We start from the raw sequence: 18674 nt of genomic DNA on the forward strand, positions 1-18674 counted from the left end.
TGTGCAGCGTGCCTGGCAGTCAGAGTTGGCCATACACACTATTGAACTTCAGCATTATCTTTTAAAGAAAATTTTTTTTGCAAAGAGTAAACTCCTCATATGCCTAATTTTCATTTAAACTATTTTTTGGGATGATAAAAGTAAATATTACCGTTTTTTTTTGAGTAGTTTCCTTATTTTGTAACCATGTTGCAGTCGCTTATCACGTTTCCCCCTATTTCGATGTATATTTCTCACATTACTCACATAGATAACAATTATGCTTAACTTTTGGATACCAGTGTACAAACGTTTTGACAAAACTCATTGAAATGGATTCGGGCAACGATTCGATCAAAATATAGGTTTGGTTGCCTACAAATTTGCTCAGGTAAATACGTATATACAAACTTCGTAGAAAAAAGTCCAAATTCGTTTAGAGGTAGTTTAAAACGAAATTTATGTTGAAATTTCAGTGATGATTTTTCACGACAACAATACTGCCTTTCTTTTTATAAGGAAGTAAAAGGGACTACTTCTTATGTCATCGGAAAAGTGTAAAAAATTAATCTGGAAGAATTTTCCGGATAATCCGAGTTTTCAGTAAACCGACATGGCATGAGCCCCAATTACCTCGGATTTTCGAGACTCTACTGTATTTCACTTTGCCCCGCACGCACCTGAGTAGTTGTACAAAATATTTAAAATACAAATAAGCTTAATATTAACTAAATAAATACTTCAACGAACATTAGAAGGTCTTCATTAATGTTTAAAATGTTAATAAAAGAAATTTATTATTTTATAACAAAAAAAACAGTTTTTGACTAACAACAAAATATTACAATGGGAATACAATTTTTGAAAATTACCTGTATTATCGTATGCTTTAATCTTTGGTGGTATTTTTTTTTTTTTTTTATTTCTTGACTGGAATAGGCTACATGTGCTACTTGGTTAGTGTATTACTAGATAGGTGGCGCTGAAAGCAGAATAACTATTAGCATTACATTTTGCCGCACATTCTCCTACTATTTTACTGAGAAAAATTGCGTAATTAATCATTAAGTTAGTTTGCTAACCACAAATAAAACTGAATAGAAGAAAAAACATCATGAAATAAAGCAAACAAAACACAAAAAGTTCTAAAATTGGAAATATAAAGACAAATAGAAGAAAAGGGGGAAATGTCAGCCGCATTACAAAAACAAGAAAAATAAATCAAGCAAGATAGATTTAAAAAACAAAATGCATGGGGAAAGGACAATATTAAAGATATGAAAGCCAGACAGTGGAAAAATACGGAACAGCTTCAAGATCATTAACTAATTTAGAAATGTTCCTCAAAATATGGAAAGATTTCCAAAAGTCAAGATTTGATGAATTGGGGTATTTTTGGATAATTTGATAAGAGTTAAAATCGTGATTGGAATCCCAACAATGTTGGCCAGTACTAGACTTCTTTAATTGCTGTTATTTCACATAATTTTGATGCTCTTTTCAAGCGAAATTTTAAAGCACGCCGAGTCTGTCCAGTATAGGCAAGTTTACAACTACAATTAGTTTTATAAATTCCACAACAATTAAGAGGATGAATGGGATCTTTAAGAGAAGAGAATGAAAGTATTAATAGGAGAGAACACCACCAGGAAATGGAAACTTTTTAGAATCTTAACAACTTGATAGCTCACAGATGGGATGACTGGCGAAACAACCAAATTCTTTCTGATGAATGTTCGGTTAGGAACATTAGTTTGGGATTTATTGGTCACGTGACGAAACCAGTGATTGGACTTTCTATATAGGAAGTGGTGACTTATCCCGGATTCTCCTAAATCAAGTGCCTTTGTTTATTTCAAGGAATTCATAGCATGCAAGACTACTAAAACTTTTGTTACCTAAAATTTGACTCATGAAATACTTAAATAAGAAATTAATATGCATGTTTATTACTTTATCTAAGATACGGAGTATTGAATGAATCCCATGCAAACTTAAATGTATAATAGGAAAGAAAGGATGAATTTTTAAATTTTTAGTAGACACTTCTTTTTGGAAAAAAATTTTTGGGGAAGCGAGAAACTTAATAGTTATTGTAACGTGATTTTTGAATTTTTTATATTCTATTGTTTTTAAGAATAATTTGTGTTTATATATATCGGACATTTAGGACTGATTAAGAAATCTTCTTGAATAAATTTGATTAATATCTTAAACTGTTCCATTTTAGAGCTTTTTTTTAAAGTGTTAATTTCATTGTTCTAATATACAGATAACTTTAGTTTCTTTAAGTATTTTAAAAGTCACTTTTTTGAACAATTTACAGGCATAAATGTACATTTTTCGTATTAAAAATAAAAAGTTGAATCCTTGTCTACAAAATAATTATATCTATTTTTGTTGTTAATAATAAATTGGGAATACATAATGTTTTCACAGTAAAAAAAAATAGCGTATCTCAACACCAAAAATGGTAGCAACTACTTTACACCAAATGTCGTGTAGTGAAACACCACAGATAATTCTTAGTCTAGTCAAACACCAAGACGAATTTTCGGTGTTCTCAGAAAACAAAAATCCTTGCTGTTTCATAACACATAGAATTATTTGTGATGTTCCACTACACTACACTTGGTGTAGAGTAAATGCCGCCATTTTTGGCATTGAGATACACTAAAATTTTTACAGTGTAGGACAAAAAGGAGATCCCGTAACCCTGTATGAAAAAGAATTCAACTATAGAAAAGCTATCACTCAAGAAAAAGGGGAAATACCCTTTAGAATTACCCCCCCCCCCCCCTCCCCTTCTGACGCAAAAACATTGTTAATCATATTCTTTAACTAAAATGCTCTAACACAGTTCAAAAACCTAAAAACAATACTTTGCAATTTAAACTATTTTGCCATATTTAAAAAAAAAATACATTGAAGTTACATTAACAGCGGGTTTCAAATGTAAAATAGATCCGCAACGCCATTGTTTATCGCCAGTTATGTAAAGCGACTTTCAAATTAAAAAAATCAATTAACATACGAACGAGTTTAACCTAAAGTAATTACCGTAAAACATCCGTAAACAATAATGACAACAGCGCAATAATCAAATCAAAAATCCCCCGGTTGATCTACTCGAACCTATTCATTAACCGAAGATGACGTCATTGCAGAAAGACATTTAAGAAAAAAACTCAATTTTAGCCCTGAAAATTGTCTGAATTGGAACCGCTAAAATCTTTTGTTCTAATTAATTGAGAGAAACGGAACAAACACCTTCTGTTTAGATAAACAAACCCTTTTTAAAGAGATATAATATTAAGGGGTGGGGAGATTTTTTCCAAAAAATAAGCCGAAGTACGTGAAACTTTAACTTAATTTTGAATCAAGTAATTCAAAATTCCGAATTTGGGCTTCGCGGCGCAGACTCGTGGGGTGCGATCGAATTTTATGCCAAAGTTTCAGGAGCGTAGGTGCCATGCGGGGGTCTGGCCATCGGATATGAAGAAAGAAAGAAACACCATCACCTTTACATATTTAGATTATGATTTTAAATGTTTCGTTCTAGTTGTCAACTGCAAGCGAGACGCAACAAAATATTAGTTCATTTCATTTATTTATTCAATCATTCACTAACTTTCTTATTCATTTACCATGTTATTCATTCATTTATTTTTTTACTTACATAACTTACTTTCTTTTTTATCGTCTATTTTATATATTCGTTTACTTCAAGTATATGAGAAAATACATTTTCAAGAAACAAATAGAAATAAAATAAAATATATTTTATTATTAGTGCATTTTACTTTTCACTTCGCGAAAAATGAAAACTATATTTCAATAAACTTTTATTACATAGCACAGGGTTATGTCTTTGTGTTCTATAACCTCCGAAACAAATTCCTCATTCGTTCATTTCGAAGAGTAACTATTTCACAACCTCATGTTTCCCTACTATAAATATAATCAAGACTGGTAAAAGAAAAACAATAAAAAGTAGAGCATTTCATATTCTGTGAAAGTTTGTAACAATGACTTCAAAAGACATTTAAACGAAGAAGGATTTTTCCAGAATAGATATTATACTGTCTTTATCAAAGGCGACCATGATCATATTCTTTTGAACAAAAATTGCTTTTCTTGCTGGTAAGAAAATAAAGACACCTTCATGCAGATGCAGTAATTCTAATACTGGTTTCAAGCTAAATGCGACGGGGACAAAGTCTTTGTCATTTCAGCACGAACCCGTAACAGAATAGAATAAAAAAGGAGATTTGATGTTCTTTCCTCCTTGCCCCTTTTCTCCGAAAAATATATCAGTATTTAACACATTATTTTGTTATAAGGCCCATAGTGTTTATATGTTGGTTTTTAAAAAAAGCCAGAATGGGTTCTCAAAAGCACGTTAAGGTTTCCTAGTTGAGAAAAATTCCTTTGAACAATGTTCACATGAATACGGTTTCTCGCCAGAATGGGTTCTCAGATGCGATTTTCGTCTTCAAAGCTGCGAAAATGCCTTTGAACAATGTTCACATGAATACGGTTTCTCGCCAGAATGGGTTCTCACATGTATCTTTAAATCTGAAGCGTTGGTAAATGCCCTTGAACAATGTTCACACTAATACAGTTTCTCGCCAGAATGGGTTCTCAGATGTGATTTTAGGCTTTCAAGGTGGGAAAACGTCTTTGAAATGTTCACATGAATACGGTTTCTCGCCAGAATGGGTTCTCAGATGCGATTTTCGTCTTCCAAGCTGCGAAAATGCCTTTGAACAATGTTCACATGATTACGGTTTTTTTCGGCAGTACGGGTTCTTAGATGCTGCTTTAAATCTGAAGCGGAAAAAAATGCCTTGGAACACATATTACATGAATACGATTTCTCGCCAGAATGGGTTCTCAGATGCAATTTTATGCTTTTAAGACCGAAAAATGCCTTTCAACAATGTTCACATGAATAAGGTTTCTCGCCAGAATGGGTTCTCAGATGTGACTTTAGGCTTTGAAGGTGGGAAAACGTCTTTGAACAATGTTCACATGAATGCGCTTTTTCACCAGAATGGGCTCTTAGATGATATTTTAGGCCTCCAAGGTAGGAATATGCCTTTGAACAATGTTCACATGAATATGGTTTCTCGCCAGTATGGGTTCTTAGATGCTGCTTTAAATCTGAAGTGGTGGAAAATGCCTTGGAACACATTTTACATGAATACGGTTTCTCCCCAGAATGGGTTCTTAGATGTTTCTTTAAATTTGAAGCGTTGATAAATGCCCTTGAACAATGTTCACATGAAAACGGTTTCTCTCCAGAATGGGTTCTCAAATGTGAGTTTAGGCATTCAATGCGGGAAAATGCCTTTGAACAATGTTCACATGAATACGGTTTTTCGCCAGTATGGCATCTCAGATGTTTCTTTAAATCTGAGGCGGTGGTAAATGCCCGTGAACAATGTTCACATGCATAAAGTTTCTCGCCAGAATGGGTTCTCAGATGTGAGTTTAGGCTATCAATGCGGGAGAATGCCTTTGAACACTGTTCACATGAATACGGTTTCTCTTCAGTATGGATTATTAGATGCTTCTTTAAATTTGAAAAGGTTAAAAATGACTTTGAGCACTGTACACATGAATACGGTTTCTCTCCAGTATGGGATCTCAGATGTGTCTTTAAAATTGAAGCGTATGAAAATGCCTTTGAGCAGTGTACACATGCAAACGGTTTCTCTCCAGTGTGGGTTCTCAGATGTTTCTTTAAATCTGAAGCGTTGGTAAATGCCCTTGAACAATGTTCACATGAATACGGTTTCTCGCCAGTATGGCATCTCAGATGTTTCTTTAAATATGAAGCAGTGGTAAATGCCCGTGAACAATGTTCACATGCATAAGGTTTCTCGCCAGAATGGGTTCTCAGATGTGAGTTTAGGCTATCAATGCGGGAGAATGCCTTTGAACACTGTTCACATGAATACGGTTTCTCGTCAGTATGGATTCTTAGATGCTTCTTTAAATTTGAAAAGGTTAAAAATGACTTTGAGCACTGTACACATGAAAACGGTTTCTCTCCAGTATGGGATCTCAGATGTGTCTTTAAAATTGAAGCGTATGAAAATGCCTTTGAGCAGTGTACACATGCAAACGGTTTCTCTCCAGTGTGGGTTCTCAGATGTTTCTTTAAATCTGAAGCGTTGGTAAATGCCCTTGAACAATGTTCACATGAATGCGGTTTCTCTCCAGAATGGGTTCTCAAATGTGAGTTTAGGCATTCAATGCGGGAAAATGCCTTTGAACAATGTTCACATGAATACGGTTTCTCGCCAGTATGGCATCTCAGATGTTTCTTTAAATCTGATGAGGTGGAAAATGCCTTTGAGCACTGTACACAGGAATACTGTTTTTCGCCGCCACTATGGATTGTCAGGTGTCTTTTTAAGTGTTCTTTGCGAGAAAATTTCTTTGGACATATTTCACAGGGGTATAATTTCTCGCCAGTATGTATTTTCAGATGCCTTTTTAAATGATAGGAGCAGTTAAATGCCTTTAAACAATGTTCGCACAAATAATTGTTTTTAGAGTCAAGGATCTCAGACTGATGAGCCATTGCGAAAGAATATAAAGTTGTTTCTTCGTAAAATTTCGAAAATGATGAATATTTTTACTAAGGAAAGCTTCTCTTGTTTCAGTTTCCCTCAGCGCCAATCCCCATACTTTGCACTGATAGTTAAATTTTCATGAATATCTTGTCATAAAATTGAAACAAACGTAATTTTTTAAAGAGTAGGTGTAATACGTATATGCGTAGAGTTTCTCAAAAAAATCTCCTCCATACACAAATACTACTGCATCGATTTTCAGTTTTTAAAGTTCGATTTTTAGTTTCAAAAATCAAAGTGACCGGTGTGACGCCAAGGTTTTTTTTTTTTTTTTCAATGCATAAAGAATTTTTACATTTTTATGCAATTAAATGCCCTTTTAAAATATCAGAAACACTCTCTTTGTGTGTGTCAGTGTTTAGTCAATTTAACTTTTCAGACAATCGTGGAAACAAACACACAGTAACACACAACTGTTTTACTCACGACACTGATGTTTGTACGGAACACGGTCAAATGTGTTACAGAGATCAAATGAGAAGTTTTTCGTCGTACAGCGACGTTGCTTTCTTTTTATCAGCAGCTTTTCGATTATGGTTCACAGCGAATGAAAAGAGGCTTTATTTATTTAAGTCCTTTTCGTTGTCAAAAGATCTGCAGTTTCAGAACTGAATGAGGATTCTGGAAATTTCTTCAGTCTAATTTAATTATTGTGAATAAGTGTAACACAAAATGGAAGATGCTTGTCGGACAGTAAACTGACGTTTGTTAAAATTATTTCCTGTTAATGGAGACGTTACTTTTTTCTTTCATAACAAATAAGTACTCAGTTACTCAGACTGAATATCCTTCATTCATTGATGAAGTTGGGATTTATACATCTTTACTTAAGCAAGAACCACAGTTACACGAATTTGAATGCTTGCAAAGTTTGAAATATCTACTGGCGACATCACCAAAAGTGAATCCGGACTTAGAACTGCCTGCATTTCACACAACTTACACTGCAGCCTTCTGTTTGCTGCTGCCGCAATAGGCTAAGGAATACATGTAAACTTAAAACTTAGGGAGTTTTCCAAAGGTTGCTTTTGCTTCGGCGATCATTTCGACATGAGTCTCGTGACGAAAGCAGAAACAAAGGTGCGTAGCTATGTAGGGCGTGTCAAAGTCTGGCATCACACTTGCTGCACTCCAACAATATGACATCCTGATTATAGCTGAAAACAAATGAATTTAATTAAGAATTATGGAGCATTAAAAAAAGGAAGATAAATTAATTTGAATTTTGGCTTCTTGAATTCAAATGCTGTTTTTCTCAATCACGTGTGTGTGTGTGTGTATGTATGCGTGTGTGTTTGTGTGTATGTAGGCGTGCATGTGTGTGTAGGTGTGTGTGTATGTATGCGTGGGTGTTTGTGTCTGTGTCATGGGTGCAAGTTTGGTGATGAGTTCAAGACGGAAAATATTTTCAGCTCCCCCCCCCCCCCCCCCGCCCGCATGCGGGCTTAAGGAAAATTTTGTATGTATAAATGTGGCAGATTTTAACAATGCCAGTTTTGGAATCTGTTTGATTTAAATTTTAAGCCTTAAAATTGTAATATTTAAGTGTTTTGACCTCATAATTCCAAAAAATCTAAAATCCGGCAATTAGGGGGGGTCTGGGGGCTCCCCCCCCCCAGAAATTTTTTCAAATTGAAGTCCAAAAAACGCTGTGGTAGGCCATTTTGGTAAAGTTCAGGGAAAGGAGGGGTTCAGGGACTCTTACATCAATTATTTCAAACTGATAGTCCCAAAATCACAATATTGGGCAACCTTCAAAAAATATTAAAGAAAGAGGGCGGGAGGAGACGCTATGGGCTTTTCCGAAATCGAAGATTTAAAAACGAAATTGTAATTTAAATTTCATAACGTTTATACGCTTTTTGAATGCACTATTGAAGGGATGGATTTCAGGAACCCTTCTTCGGCAATATTTCGAAATTGAAGTTTCAAAAACGCAATTTTAGACGATGTTGGATAATGTAAGGGGTAAAAGCGTTTGCAGCACCCCACCATTAGTTTTTTGCCGATCCTAAACATTTTTGTTGTAGCAATAAAATCGCTTAGGACATAAGATTTTCACTTTTGCAACATAAATCAGTTCTGATTCTAAAGTCTACCCAAGGTAGCGCCAACAAACTAAAAAAAAAAGGAAAGGTGGGGGAAGGGTAAGGCCGACTAATGATAATGAACTATCACCATTCCCCCACAGTCTTCATTTGAAAAAGAATTCTTTTATAAGATAGCAGGTGGTGAAATTAGTAATAAAAATCGCTTCAGTGATTTTTTAAACAAGGTACCCTTTCCAACATTCATTAATTAAAAAAAGAAATAGGGGAACTGAATCCTAACTCCAGGCAGGGTTCCCGAATCGCATCCCTCTTAAGGCACTCAAATATAGCCTAAAGTGGCGCTTTAAATATTTTTGAGCATCAAAGGATTTTCGGAAGAGAACTCCCGAACCCCTTCCTCTGAGTTCACCACAAATGTCCTAAATTTCAATTTTTAAGGCTTCACTTTCTAAATTGTTTTGTAGGAATAGCACCCCTCTCACCTATAAAAATGACTTATGACCGCCTAAAAATTTTAATACTTTAATTTTGGAAACTTTTTGAAAAAATCTTCCTACACCCTTCCCCCTTAAGCCATCCAAAGATAGCCCAAAACAAAGCTCTTAAAATTTCAGAAACTAAAATGTTTCGGGCTGGGGGTGCGGAATACCCCCCCCCCCTCTCATTGTGTTTACTAAACGCAGTGTAAGTTTTTGTTTAAGATTTATTTTTCTATTGAGAGAGCAACTCCCTTCCAAACATCGCCAAAGACAACCCAAAGTTTTAAGACTTCAATTTCGAAAATGTTTCGAGAAAGACCCCTGAATTCCCTAACTCTTAACTCACTCAAAAATAGCCAAAATAGCATTTCAATACCTCAGGGAGAGAGACCCCCCCCCCCCCCCCGAACTCTTTCCTCTAAGTTCATTAAATTTTACTAAAATTTGCGGTAGATTACCTAAAGCTGAGTTCTGAATACTTCAGCTTTGAATATTTTTTGGGAAAGGAGAACCCCGAACCCCAAGACGGTTCAAAGTTGCGCTTTTAAGACTCCAGTTTCGGAATTTCTCCTAAAGAGAGCCCCCTCCCTCCCTCTTGACATTGCCAAAGACAGCCTAAAAGATTTAAGACTTCAATTACAAACAGTTTTCAGGAGAGGGTCGCAAATGCCCTTTAACTTAAGTTATTTAAGTATAGCCTCAAATAGTTTTTAATACATCAGCTACAAAACATTTTCATGTTAGAACACCAAAACCATCTCTCATAAATTCACCAAAGGTTGCCTAAATTAGTGTTTTTAAGACTCCAGTCTTCGATTCTTTTTTAAAACCCACTTTTATATCATTAGAGACAGCCTAAAACTTTTTGACTTTTAAATTTTTAAGAGTTTGCACTGGAGAAATATCGAACCACTCCTAGCTTCAAAAATATTTTCAATTCAGTTTTTCGATATTTTTTACTGTAACCCGTGAGTAACCCCACACCCCCTAGATTGACCAAGATATCAACGTTTTAAGACCTTAGTATCGTGGGTTAATTTGCGGACAGATTACCCTCTTTGCAAGAGCAGCAATTTTTCGCAAACTCGTGCTGCCGTTTTCTTTCTCCTTTCCTTTCTCTCCCTCCCCCCACCCATATTTCCATTCTAGCGAGTGTTCGAATCGATGACATTAGAATTTAATGATTCCTCAAATCATTGTCAAAAATGCAGGAACGGTTTTCCCATCGGTGTTTCCAACCAGCTAGAAATCCCCCCCCCCTCGATTATTTCCAAAATTCCCATTTTCATTAAAATCTTCAAAATCTTGATAAGTTTCTGTTTTACATGGTATGTGGACGCCCTTTACTGTGGCGAAAATATTTCATCTTGTCAGCAATCACTCTCAATCAGTGATGCAGATTCAACTCTTAAGACATTTTAAGAGCGTACATAATTTTCATTTATGCGTGTCAAGTTTGCAAAAAAAAAAAAAAAAAAAAAACCCCACAAATGAAAAAAACGAAAGGATGATCGAAAATAGCATGAGAAAAGGCTAAATTTTCAATTAGAGCCGATTGCTTCGAAAAATTAGGGAGAATAGCGAGCAACTCCTCGGTCTGCAATGCAGCGAGTTGGAAATAAAGCTATACCTAAAAAAAGTGAAACGGCGCGAGCCGAAAAGTCACTCCTCCAAAAGCACGTTGCAAACAAAACAAGCACATGGCGGAAAACCGCGAGAATGTCGATGTAAATTCGTGGTTATGGAACGGTCCAGTAATATTAAAGCATATTTTTCAAACACTCAATTTTTCTTTTTTCATTCAAAATTAAAAGAAAGTCATTGAATTTCTTTCCGTCCCGACCTCCGTCTCGGAAATTTTGTCAAGACGGAAATCCGTCCTGACACGGAAGGTCTTGCACCCATGGTCTGTGTGCAGGCATGAGTGTGTGTGCATGTGTGTGTAGGTGTGTGCGTGTCTGTGTGCAGGCATGTGTGTGTGTGTGCAGGTGTGTGTATGTACGTGTGTTTGCAGGTGTGTGTATGTACGTGTGTTTGCAGGTGTGTGTATGTACGTGTGTTTGCAGGTGTGTGTTTGCAGGTGTGTGTATGCACGTGTGTTTGCAGGTGTGTGTATGCACGTGTGCTTGCAGGTGTGTGTACGTATGCGTGTGAGTGTAGGATATGGGCGCAACCTGGAGACGGTTTTCGCTAGAAGAGTAGCATCGTGAGGCCAGTCGACGGTGGTGCTGCAGAGGATGCTGGTGGGAAAATAAAATGATAGGACGCCAAAACAGTCAAATGAAAGCAATAAGCAATCGTGATTGCTAAAAAAAAAAGGTCTAAGTACGCAATAACCATAGGTGTTAAATACGTAAATGTTCTACTCGGTTTTAACAAACTTGGGTTAATTGTTTTGTCAAAAAAACTGACCGTTAAAAATATTTAAGACTTGTTCACTGAGCTATTGCAATAAAATTATGTCACACCAAGATATCACTTTCGTATATATTAGTTATTTGTTTGTTCACTTAACTACTCAAACTTTTATCTGGAGAAGGGGAGTGAGGGACAAAGTGAAATAGTTAAAATGACTGAGCTTTTTCAAAATGAACAAATTTGAAATTTGTTTTGAAAACTACAGTGCGTAAAGAAAGAACATTCTATTTTGTGATAAAACTGGCATTGAAATGGTATTTTGTTTATTTTTGGCAGTAAATTTGTGACTTCAAAAAAGTGGAAAATTTTCGCTTTAAAAATTTAGAGGACAAAGTGAAAAAAAAATAATTTTTCAAAGAAAAATTTTCTATTCGCTTATTTAAAAAAAATCTTTTTTATCAAATGAATCCGTAAATAAAAGTTTTAATGAATAAATGAAAAGTTAATGAAACAATAAACGAAAAAATAAATGAACTAATTAATTGATACATGAAGAAAAATAAAAGAGTGAGTTAAAAGAAGTGAATGAATGAATAAATAAGTAAATTTCTTAATAAAGGAACACAAAAATATGAATAAGCGAACTGATGTGTGCATCACATGACTTCCTTTTACTCCAATTTAAAGTCATTTTCTCATTATTGGCAATTTTAATGTGATTCAAGAGTTTACTCTCTAAACATTACCAACAATGGCCAAATTAAAACCAAATTTAAAAAAAAATCGCCAAATTTGTCGCCAAGCTGGCGACAAAACTTGGCGAACAAAAAACTGGCGATATATCGCCAAGTGTCCGACAAATTATGACACCACTTGAGTTTACATCGAAATTAACGATGATTTCCCCCCAAAAAGGGGCAAAAGACCCCCTTAGGAACATCTGAATGCAACCAAAAAGGAAGGTGCACAACTAGGCCCCACTAGGGGTCTACGTACCAAATTTCAATTTTCTAGGACATTCCGTTCTTGAGTTATGCGACATACATACATACACACATACATACGTACATACAGACGTCACGAGAAAACTCGTTGTAATTAACTCGGAGATTATCAAAATGGATATTTCGGGTGTGTGTACGTTCCTTAGGCATTTATCCATGTGTGGTCGGGTTGAAAAAAAAACTCAACCTTCATTCGGGGGTGAGCAAAATGGAAATTAAGGCCGAATTTTCAGTGAAAATGTTTTGCGAATAGAATACTTTCTTTTTTTTTGTAAAAGGAAGTAAAAATGAATGCGTAAGTGATCGGCAAATCGTAAACCTCAGCATTCAAAAATACCGGAAGTTTTGTTAGAGAAAACTCAAAAAGAGAGAGACAACAGAAGAAAAGCAATAGAAAATAAAATTCATATGGACACAGAACAGTTTTCTCATATTAACCCATTAGACAATACAACAAAATTAATACAGTAAAACTTGTGAAGTTGACCACCCTTGTAAGTTGACCACATGTCTAAGTTAACCGCCACTGTATCGTAATGTTGAAAAAGTTCAGCTAAAAACACGTACGTCCAAATGCTACAAGATACATTTGTTGTCACTTGCCTTGGTATTTGGCTAACTTACTATCTTTCTTTGCAAATGTTGAATGTAATCGCTTTCTCTATTTGTTTAAAAGAAAGAACTGTGACGACACCCAGACACATACGACACCCAGACCAGTACCTAGGTCGTCTACGGACGATTTGGTGTCCATGCGTCACACCTGCAAGGTATGGATTCCGTCTGAAGCAATTTCAGATCTTAACTTCTTGACATGTACATTTGAATTTCGGGCAGTTGAGCCTATCAAAAGTCGGTTGAATTTAATTGCCGGTCAGTTGAGGGAATCGATAAATCTGTTAGGGCTATTATTTGATGAGCGGATTTTCAGCGTTGAAGATGGCTATAAAGGTGGAAAGAAACCAGAATGAGGGATTAAAATCTATTCTCCAGTGGATCTAAACTTGTTCCTTTCTTGCTCTCTATGCTTGGAATCGCTCGTTAAAGTCATAAAAAAGAGGGCATTGTTTTTCGGACCCTAGGGAAGCTAAGGTGGCACATGCAAATCTCAAGGCAAGTCAAGTGTGCACCTTTCATTGAGGGAGGTTGATAAGAATAGGACATTGTTAAGAGGTTGTTTCTTGGAATTTCTTGGTTGCTTACGGGAGAGGGGGGGGGGGTTAGAAGGGAGCATTCCTACTTCATCAGAGTGGACATAATCTATTTTTAGTGCATTTGAAAGCTCAAGAGTTGGTTTAAGTAAATTTGCATTCTGCTTTTCATCACCATACCATACATCGCAGTCAGAATGTTCAAGCTTTGTAACTTTAAGTTTAACTGTAGGTGGCGCAGTTGGGACACCGATATATATTGCATGTGTTTAATTTGTCTGTCTTGTTATTTTGTTTCTTCTGAGTTCTTGTACTTAGTTTATTTAGCCTTGTTTGAACTTTATCTCTTGACTCTTGAAATCAAATGATTAACTTTAATTTCTTTAGTATTATTTACAAAAGTTTTAATTGCTTTTAATATTTTAAGTAAAATAAAAGACGTTTTTATGAACTTTTTTGAGTTGTGGACTGAATTGCAAATTTTCTGAAAATAGCACATGTAGTTACTATACATGTTTCGAAAAACCGAGCAATCTCACGCTCGAGAAACGTACAGAAGTCTTGAACTTACACAAGAAAAGAAAATCAGAAAGGAAATTAAAGGAAATTAGCAGTAAAAAAAAAAAGCTGTCAGCACAACAAACTCTAACAGAAACAGATAATCTTACCTTGCACTAATAATAAGCACACATTATTAATTTATTTTTGCAACGGAAAACTAAACTAGAAACTAAAGTTGTTTTAGGAAAACTAAAGAATCTGAAGCAGGCGAATTTTAAAGCTATTAGTTTTTGAATAGAAAAATCATGTAAAAAGTATATTTTACATTTAAAATTGATTCCCACTTTGGATCCCGTTACGAACGGACGTGGGAAAATGAGGCTAAAAGGAAAACCCGCCGCTATAGGAGTAGCGGCGAAGAGGAATGCGGCGCCGAGCGCTAGGAGGAAGCTTCCCGGGAGTATTCCCGGCTCGCGGACTCCGGCCAAGGCGGCCACCCCCTTCACCCACCGCACAAACTCCCCAATACAGTCCACTTCATGGGCAGACATGACCCCATCTGATGATGAGATGGAAGTCAACTCCACTAACATCCCAGAAAAGTACGACTCTCCTCTCTCCTACAGTGAGGTGACTGACATCATTAAAACTGCCAAGGATATGTTCCGTTATACAGACATCTTCTTCCCTGACGGTGAGGATGAGACTCTCCGGGAGATTCTCCAACTCTTGGGCCAGGACGGGATCCCGGACGCTCAAGTGGCGGAGGCCCTGGTGAGTCATGCTTTGACTGACAAGATTAAATTCCTATCCTTTCAGAAATTCTTCCATATTTCTGAACACCTTAATGCTCAGGAATTCCAGCTGCCACGTAGAACTTGTAAAGCGCCTTCGCCCGTAAAGGCTGCGCCTGTAGCACTGGAAAATAAGTTCTCCACCCTCCCCCAAGTTTCGAATCCAAATTTAAATTCCCAGGAAACTACCTCTACCTCTCCGGCTAGAGGGGTTAATCAGCTTGCCCCCCTCGTGGTGGAGACCCCCCCCCCCCAACTACCTTGATTTCATCCGCAAGCTCAATGATAACTGTCAGAACTTTAAACTCAGAAATAGGAAGGATGAAACAGCGATCTTTGTGGATGACCCCACTGATCGCAACAAAATCATTAATTTACTCAAGTCTAGTAACATAGACTTTTACATCCAAAGGGCAAAGGGACCCAGACTATTCAAATACGTCATCAGAGGACTACCCACTTGCACCGATACTGAGGAAATTTCGAAAGCACTTTCCGAATTAAATTTTCCTATTGTAAAGGTCGCTCAACTGACCAAAAGGGACGCTACTAAGCTCCCTCTATTCCAACTCCAGCTCTCGTCCGGTGAGCAACATACTAAAATTAATGATTTAAAGACACTATTCCACACTGCTATAACCGTCGAGCGGTACCGGACAAATCGACGTGTTATACAGTGTTATACCTGCCAGGGGTTCAACCACCTGGCAGTTAACTGCTTTCGAAAAGTCCGCTGTGTCGTCTGCGGGGGGGAACACTCTCGTGACAAGTGCCCGGCCAAAATTAACAAGGAAAAGCCCAAATGTGTTAATTGTGGGGGTGATCACGTAGCCTCTTATAGGGGTTGCGTGGCCTTCCCCAAACCCAAAATCAACCTGGAAGGTAAACGAGCCGTTAACCGCGGAAGCGGTGCTAGCCGCAGAGTAGGAACTTCCTACGCTGAGGCAACTTCCAGTAATCTACCTGAGCATTCCACCCCTAACATTAAGGAGCCTAACTCCAGCAATGAAATTACTGATTTCATGCAACTTTTTGCGGAAATTAATAAAATATTTAACCTCTCAAAAGTCTTTTCCAAACTCAGGACGGCCCTCCCTATTCTAAAAAGTCAGGAAAATCTCATAGGCAAAATTTCAACTCTAGTCCAAATCTTTATTGATGAGGACTAAGTTTTTCTCCATTTTTATCCCCTTTTTTCATTTTAATTCAGTTCTGGACTCCAAATTTTCTTAAGTCATGTTTTTGACCGCCAGGGAATGCTCCTACGTCATCGGCTTAACTTGCCGACCAATAAGCTTATTCCTCTCCGGAGGATCCATCCCACCAATGGCAAGACTTGGGAGGTGCGAGGCCACGCCTCAGGTACTCCCCAGGAACGTTCATTTAGATATTCGTCTCATTTAAAATTAAAAACAGAAAATTTTATTTAAATACATTCTTATGAAAATGTTCTTGGTTAATACACTGCAGGAAGACGATAAATAACAACTATGGTGCTCATGTTCGAAAATGACCTCCAAGAGCGACCAACCTCCATTAACGACCACTTTTTTCAAGAACGGAGAGTGGTCGCTCCAGAGAAGTTTCACAGTAATAAGAGATTTAAGGTTTTTCATCGTAACCCACTTCGTCTTGAAAACACATCAGTATGTCGCAGTTTGTTTCGTTATAATGGCAATAATGTTTACTTGTTTGTTTTTAATAAGAGGCAGTATGGGTGCTCAAGTGTTTTTTTAGGTTAGCTAGTTTAGAAAATTCCCTAGAACACACTTCACAGGAAAATGGCTTCTCGCCAGCACAGGCCCGTAACAGAACTGTACGGTAAAAGGAGTTTTAATGTATTTCATCCTAACCCACTTCGTCTGGAAAACACATCAGTATGTCACAACTTATTTCGTTATAACGGAAAAACGGTTTACTTGTTTGTTTCTAATAAGAGGCAGTATGGGTGCTCAAGTGTTTTTTTAGGTTAGCTAGTTTAGAAAATTCCTTAGAACACACTTCACAGGAAAATCGCTTTTCTCCAGTATGGGTTCTAAAGTGTTCTTTCAGGTTCGCTAGTTTAGAAAATTCCTTAGAACACACGTCACAGGAAAATGGCTTCTCTCCAGTATGGGTTCTTAAGTGTTCTTTCATGGTAGCAAGTTTGGAAAACTGTTTAGAACACACTTCGCACGCGAACGGCTTTTCCCCAGTATGGGTTCTAAAGTGTTTTTTTAGGTTAGCTAGTTTGGAAAATTCCTTAGAACACACGTCACAGGAAAATCACTTTTCTCCAGTATGGGTTCTAAAGTGTTTTCTTAGGTTAGCTAGTTTAGAAAATTCCCTAGAACACACTTCACAGGAAAATCGCTTTTCTCCAGTATGGGTTCTAAAGTGTTCTTTCAGGTTTGCCAGTTTAGAAAATTCCTTAGAACACACGTCACAGGAAAATGGCTTCTCTCCAGTATGGGTTCTTAAGTGTTCTTTCATGGTTGCAAGTTTGGAAAACTGTTTAGAACACACTTCGCACGGGAACGGCTTCTCCCCAGTATGGGTCCTCAAGTGCTCTTTCAGGTTTGCTACTTTAAAGAATTTCTTAGAACACACGTCACAGGAAAATGGCTTTTCTCCAGTATGGGTCCTCAAATGTTCTTTTAGATTTGCCTGTTGAGAGAATTCCTTAGAACACACTTCACACGTGAATGGCTTATCGCCAGTATGGGTCTGCAAGTGTTTTTTCAAGTTTGAGAGCTGGGAAAATTCTTTAGAGCACACTTCACAGGAAAATGGCTTTTCCCCACTGTGGGTCCTTAAGTGCACTTTCAGATTTGCTAGTTGAGAAAATTCCTTACGACACACTTTACATGAAAACAGCTTCTCGCCAGTGTGCAGTCTCCAGTGTCTTTTCAGGTTTGCCTGTTTAGAAAATTGCTTAGAACACACTTCACAGGCCACATTACCATTATGGGATTTTATATGTGCTTTTAAGCTTGAAGTGTTACCAAGTGCGTCTAATTTATCTTCACAAGAATAAATTCTCTCCCCGGTATGGACCCTCAAATGTCTCCTTAAATTATAAGCAGAAACAAATACCTTTGAGCAGTTTTCACACACATGTTTAGATCCATGACGGATCACAGATTGATGACACGCCATTGCGGAAAAGTGTCTGCAATGTTACTTCACAAAACGTACAAGGTCATGGATCTTCGCAAAGATGGATCCTTAAAAGTTACTCTAATCATCAAGGGATTGAAAAAGTCTTTTCTTTAGAAACCACCAAGTCATAATAGAGATTTTGAATAAAAAATTATCCATTGCGGAAAAGTGCCCAAAATGTTACTTCATAAAACGTACAAGGTCATGGATCTTCGCAAAGATGGATCCTTAAAAGTTACTCTAATCATCAAGGGATTGAAAAAGTCTTTTCTTTAGAAACCACCAAGTCATAATAGAGATTTTGAACAAAAAATTATCCATTGCGGAAAAGTGCCCAAAATGTTACTTCATAAAACGTACAAGGTCATGGATCTTCGCAGAGATGGATCCTTAAAAGTTCTTTTAATCGTCAAGGGATTGAAAAAGTCCTTTCTTTAGAAACCATAAAGTCATAATAGAGATTTTGAACAAAAAATTATCCATTTACTGGTGCACTTCAAAACGGGATTAAAAGCATAAAAAACAAAACAAATTCTAAAACTGCGAACGCGTCTCTTAGATTTTATTCG

At 36.8% G+C, this 18674-nt stretch overlaps 1 protein-coding gene and 1 pseudogene across 1 annotated transcript; both read right to left on the minus strand.

Annotated features, from left to right (window-relative positions):
• Positions 1 to 2232: 2232 nt before the first annotated feature.
• On the minus strand, positions 2233 to 6574 carry LOC129232847 (protein krueppel-like). The gene is made up of 3 exons (XM_054866947.1): positions 6356 to 6574; positions 5377 to 5557; positions 2233 to 2285 (listed from the first exon to the last, which is right to left on the minus strand). Exons 1-3 carry the CDS (start codon positions 6572 to 6574, stop codon positions 2233 to 2235), a joined length of 453 nt encoding a protein of 150 aa, XP_054722922.1.
• A 10319-nt stretch (positions 6575 to 16893) lies between these two features.
• On the minus strand, positions 16894 to 18102 carry LOC129232848 (zinc finger protein 271-like; annotated as a pseudogene).
• Between the last annotated feature and the right edge of the window lie 572 nt (positions 18103 to 18674).

The sequence above is a fragment of the Uloborus diversus genome, unplaced genomic scaffold, assembly GCF_026930045.1.
Source record: "Uloborus diversus isolate 005 unplaced genomic scaffold, Udiv.v.3.1 scaffold_14, whole genome shotgun sequence".
In the NCBI taxonomy this organism is placed as follows: domain Eukaryota; kingdom Metazoa; phylum Arthropoda; class Arachnida; order Araneae; family Uloboridae; genus Uloborus; species Uloborus diversus.

What these genes read in the sequence shown, in the direction of transcription:
- LOC129232847 (XM_054866947.1), bottom strand. Translation starts at nt 6,574, where the DNA reads ATGGCTCATCAGTCTGAGATCCTTGACTCTAAAAACAATTATTTGTGC. An exon ending in GCGAAAAACAGTATTCCTGT is followed by an intron (nt 5,558 to 6,355) that starts GTACAGTGCTCA and finishes TCAAATTTAAAG; the next exon opens with AAGCATCTAATAATCCATAC. An exon ending in TTTAAAGAAACATCTGAGAT is followed by an intron (nt 2,286 to 5,376) that starts GCCATACTGGCG and finishes TGTTCAAAAAAG; the next exon opens with TGACTTTTAAAATACTTAAA.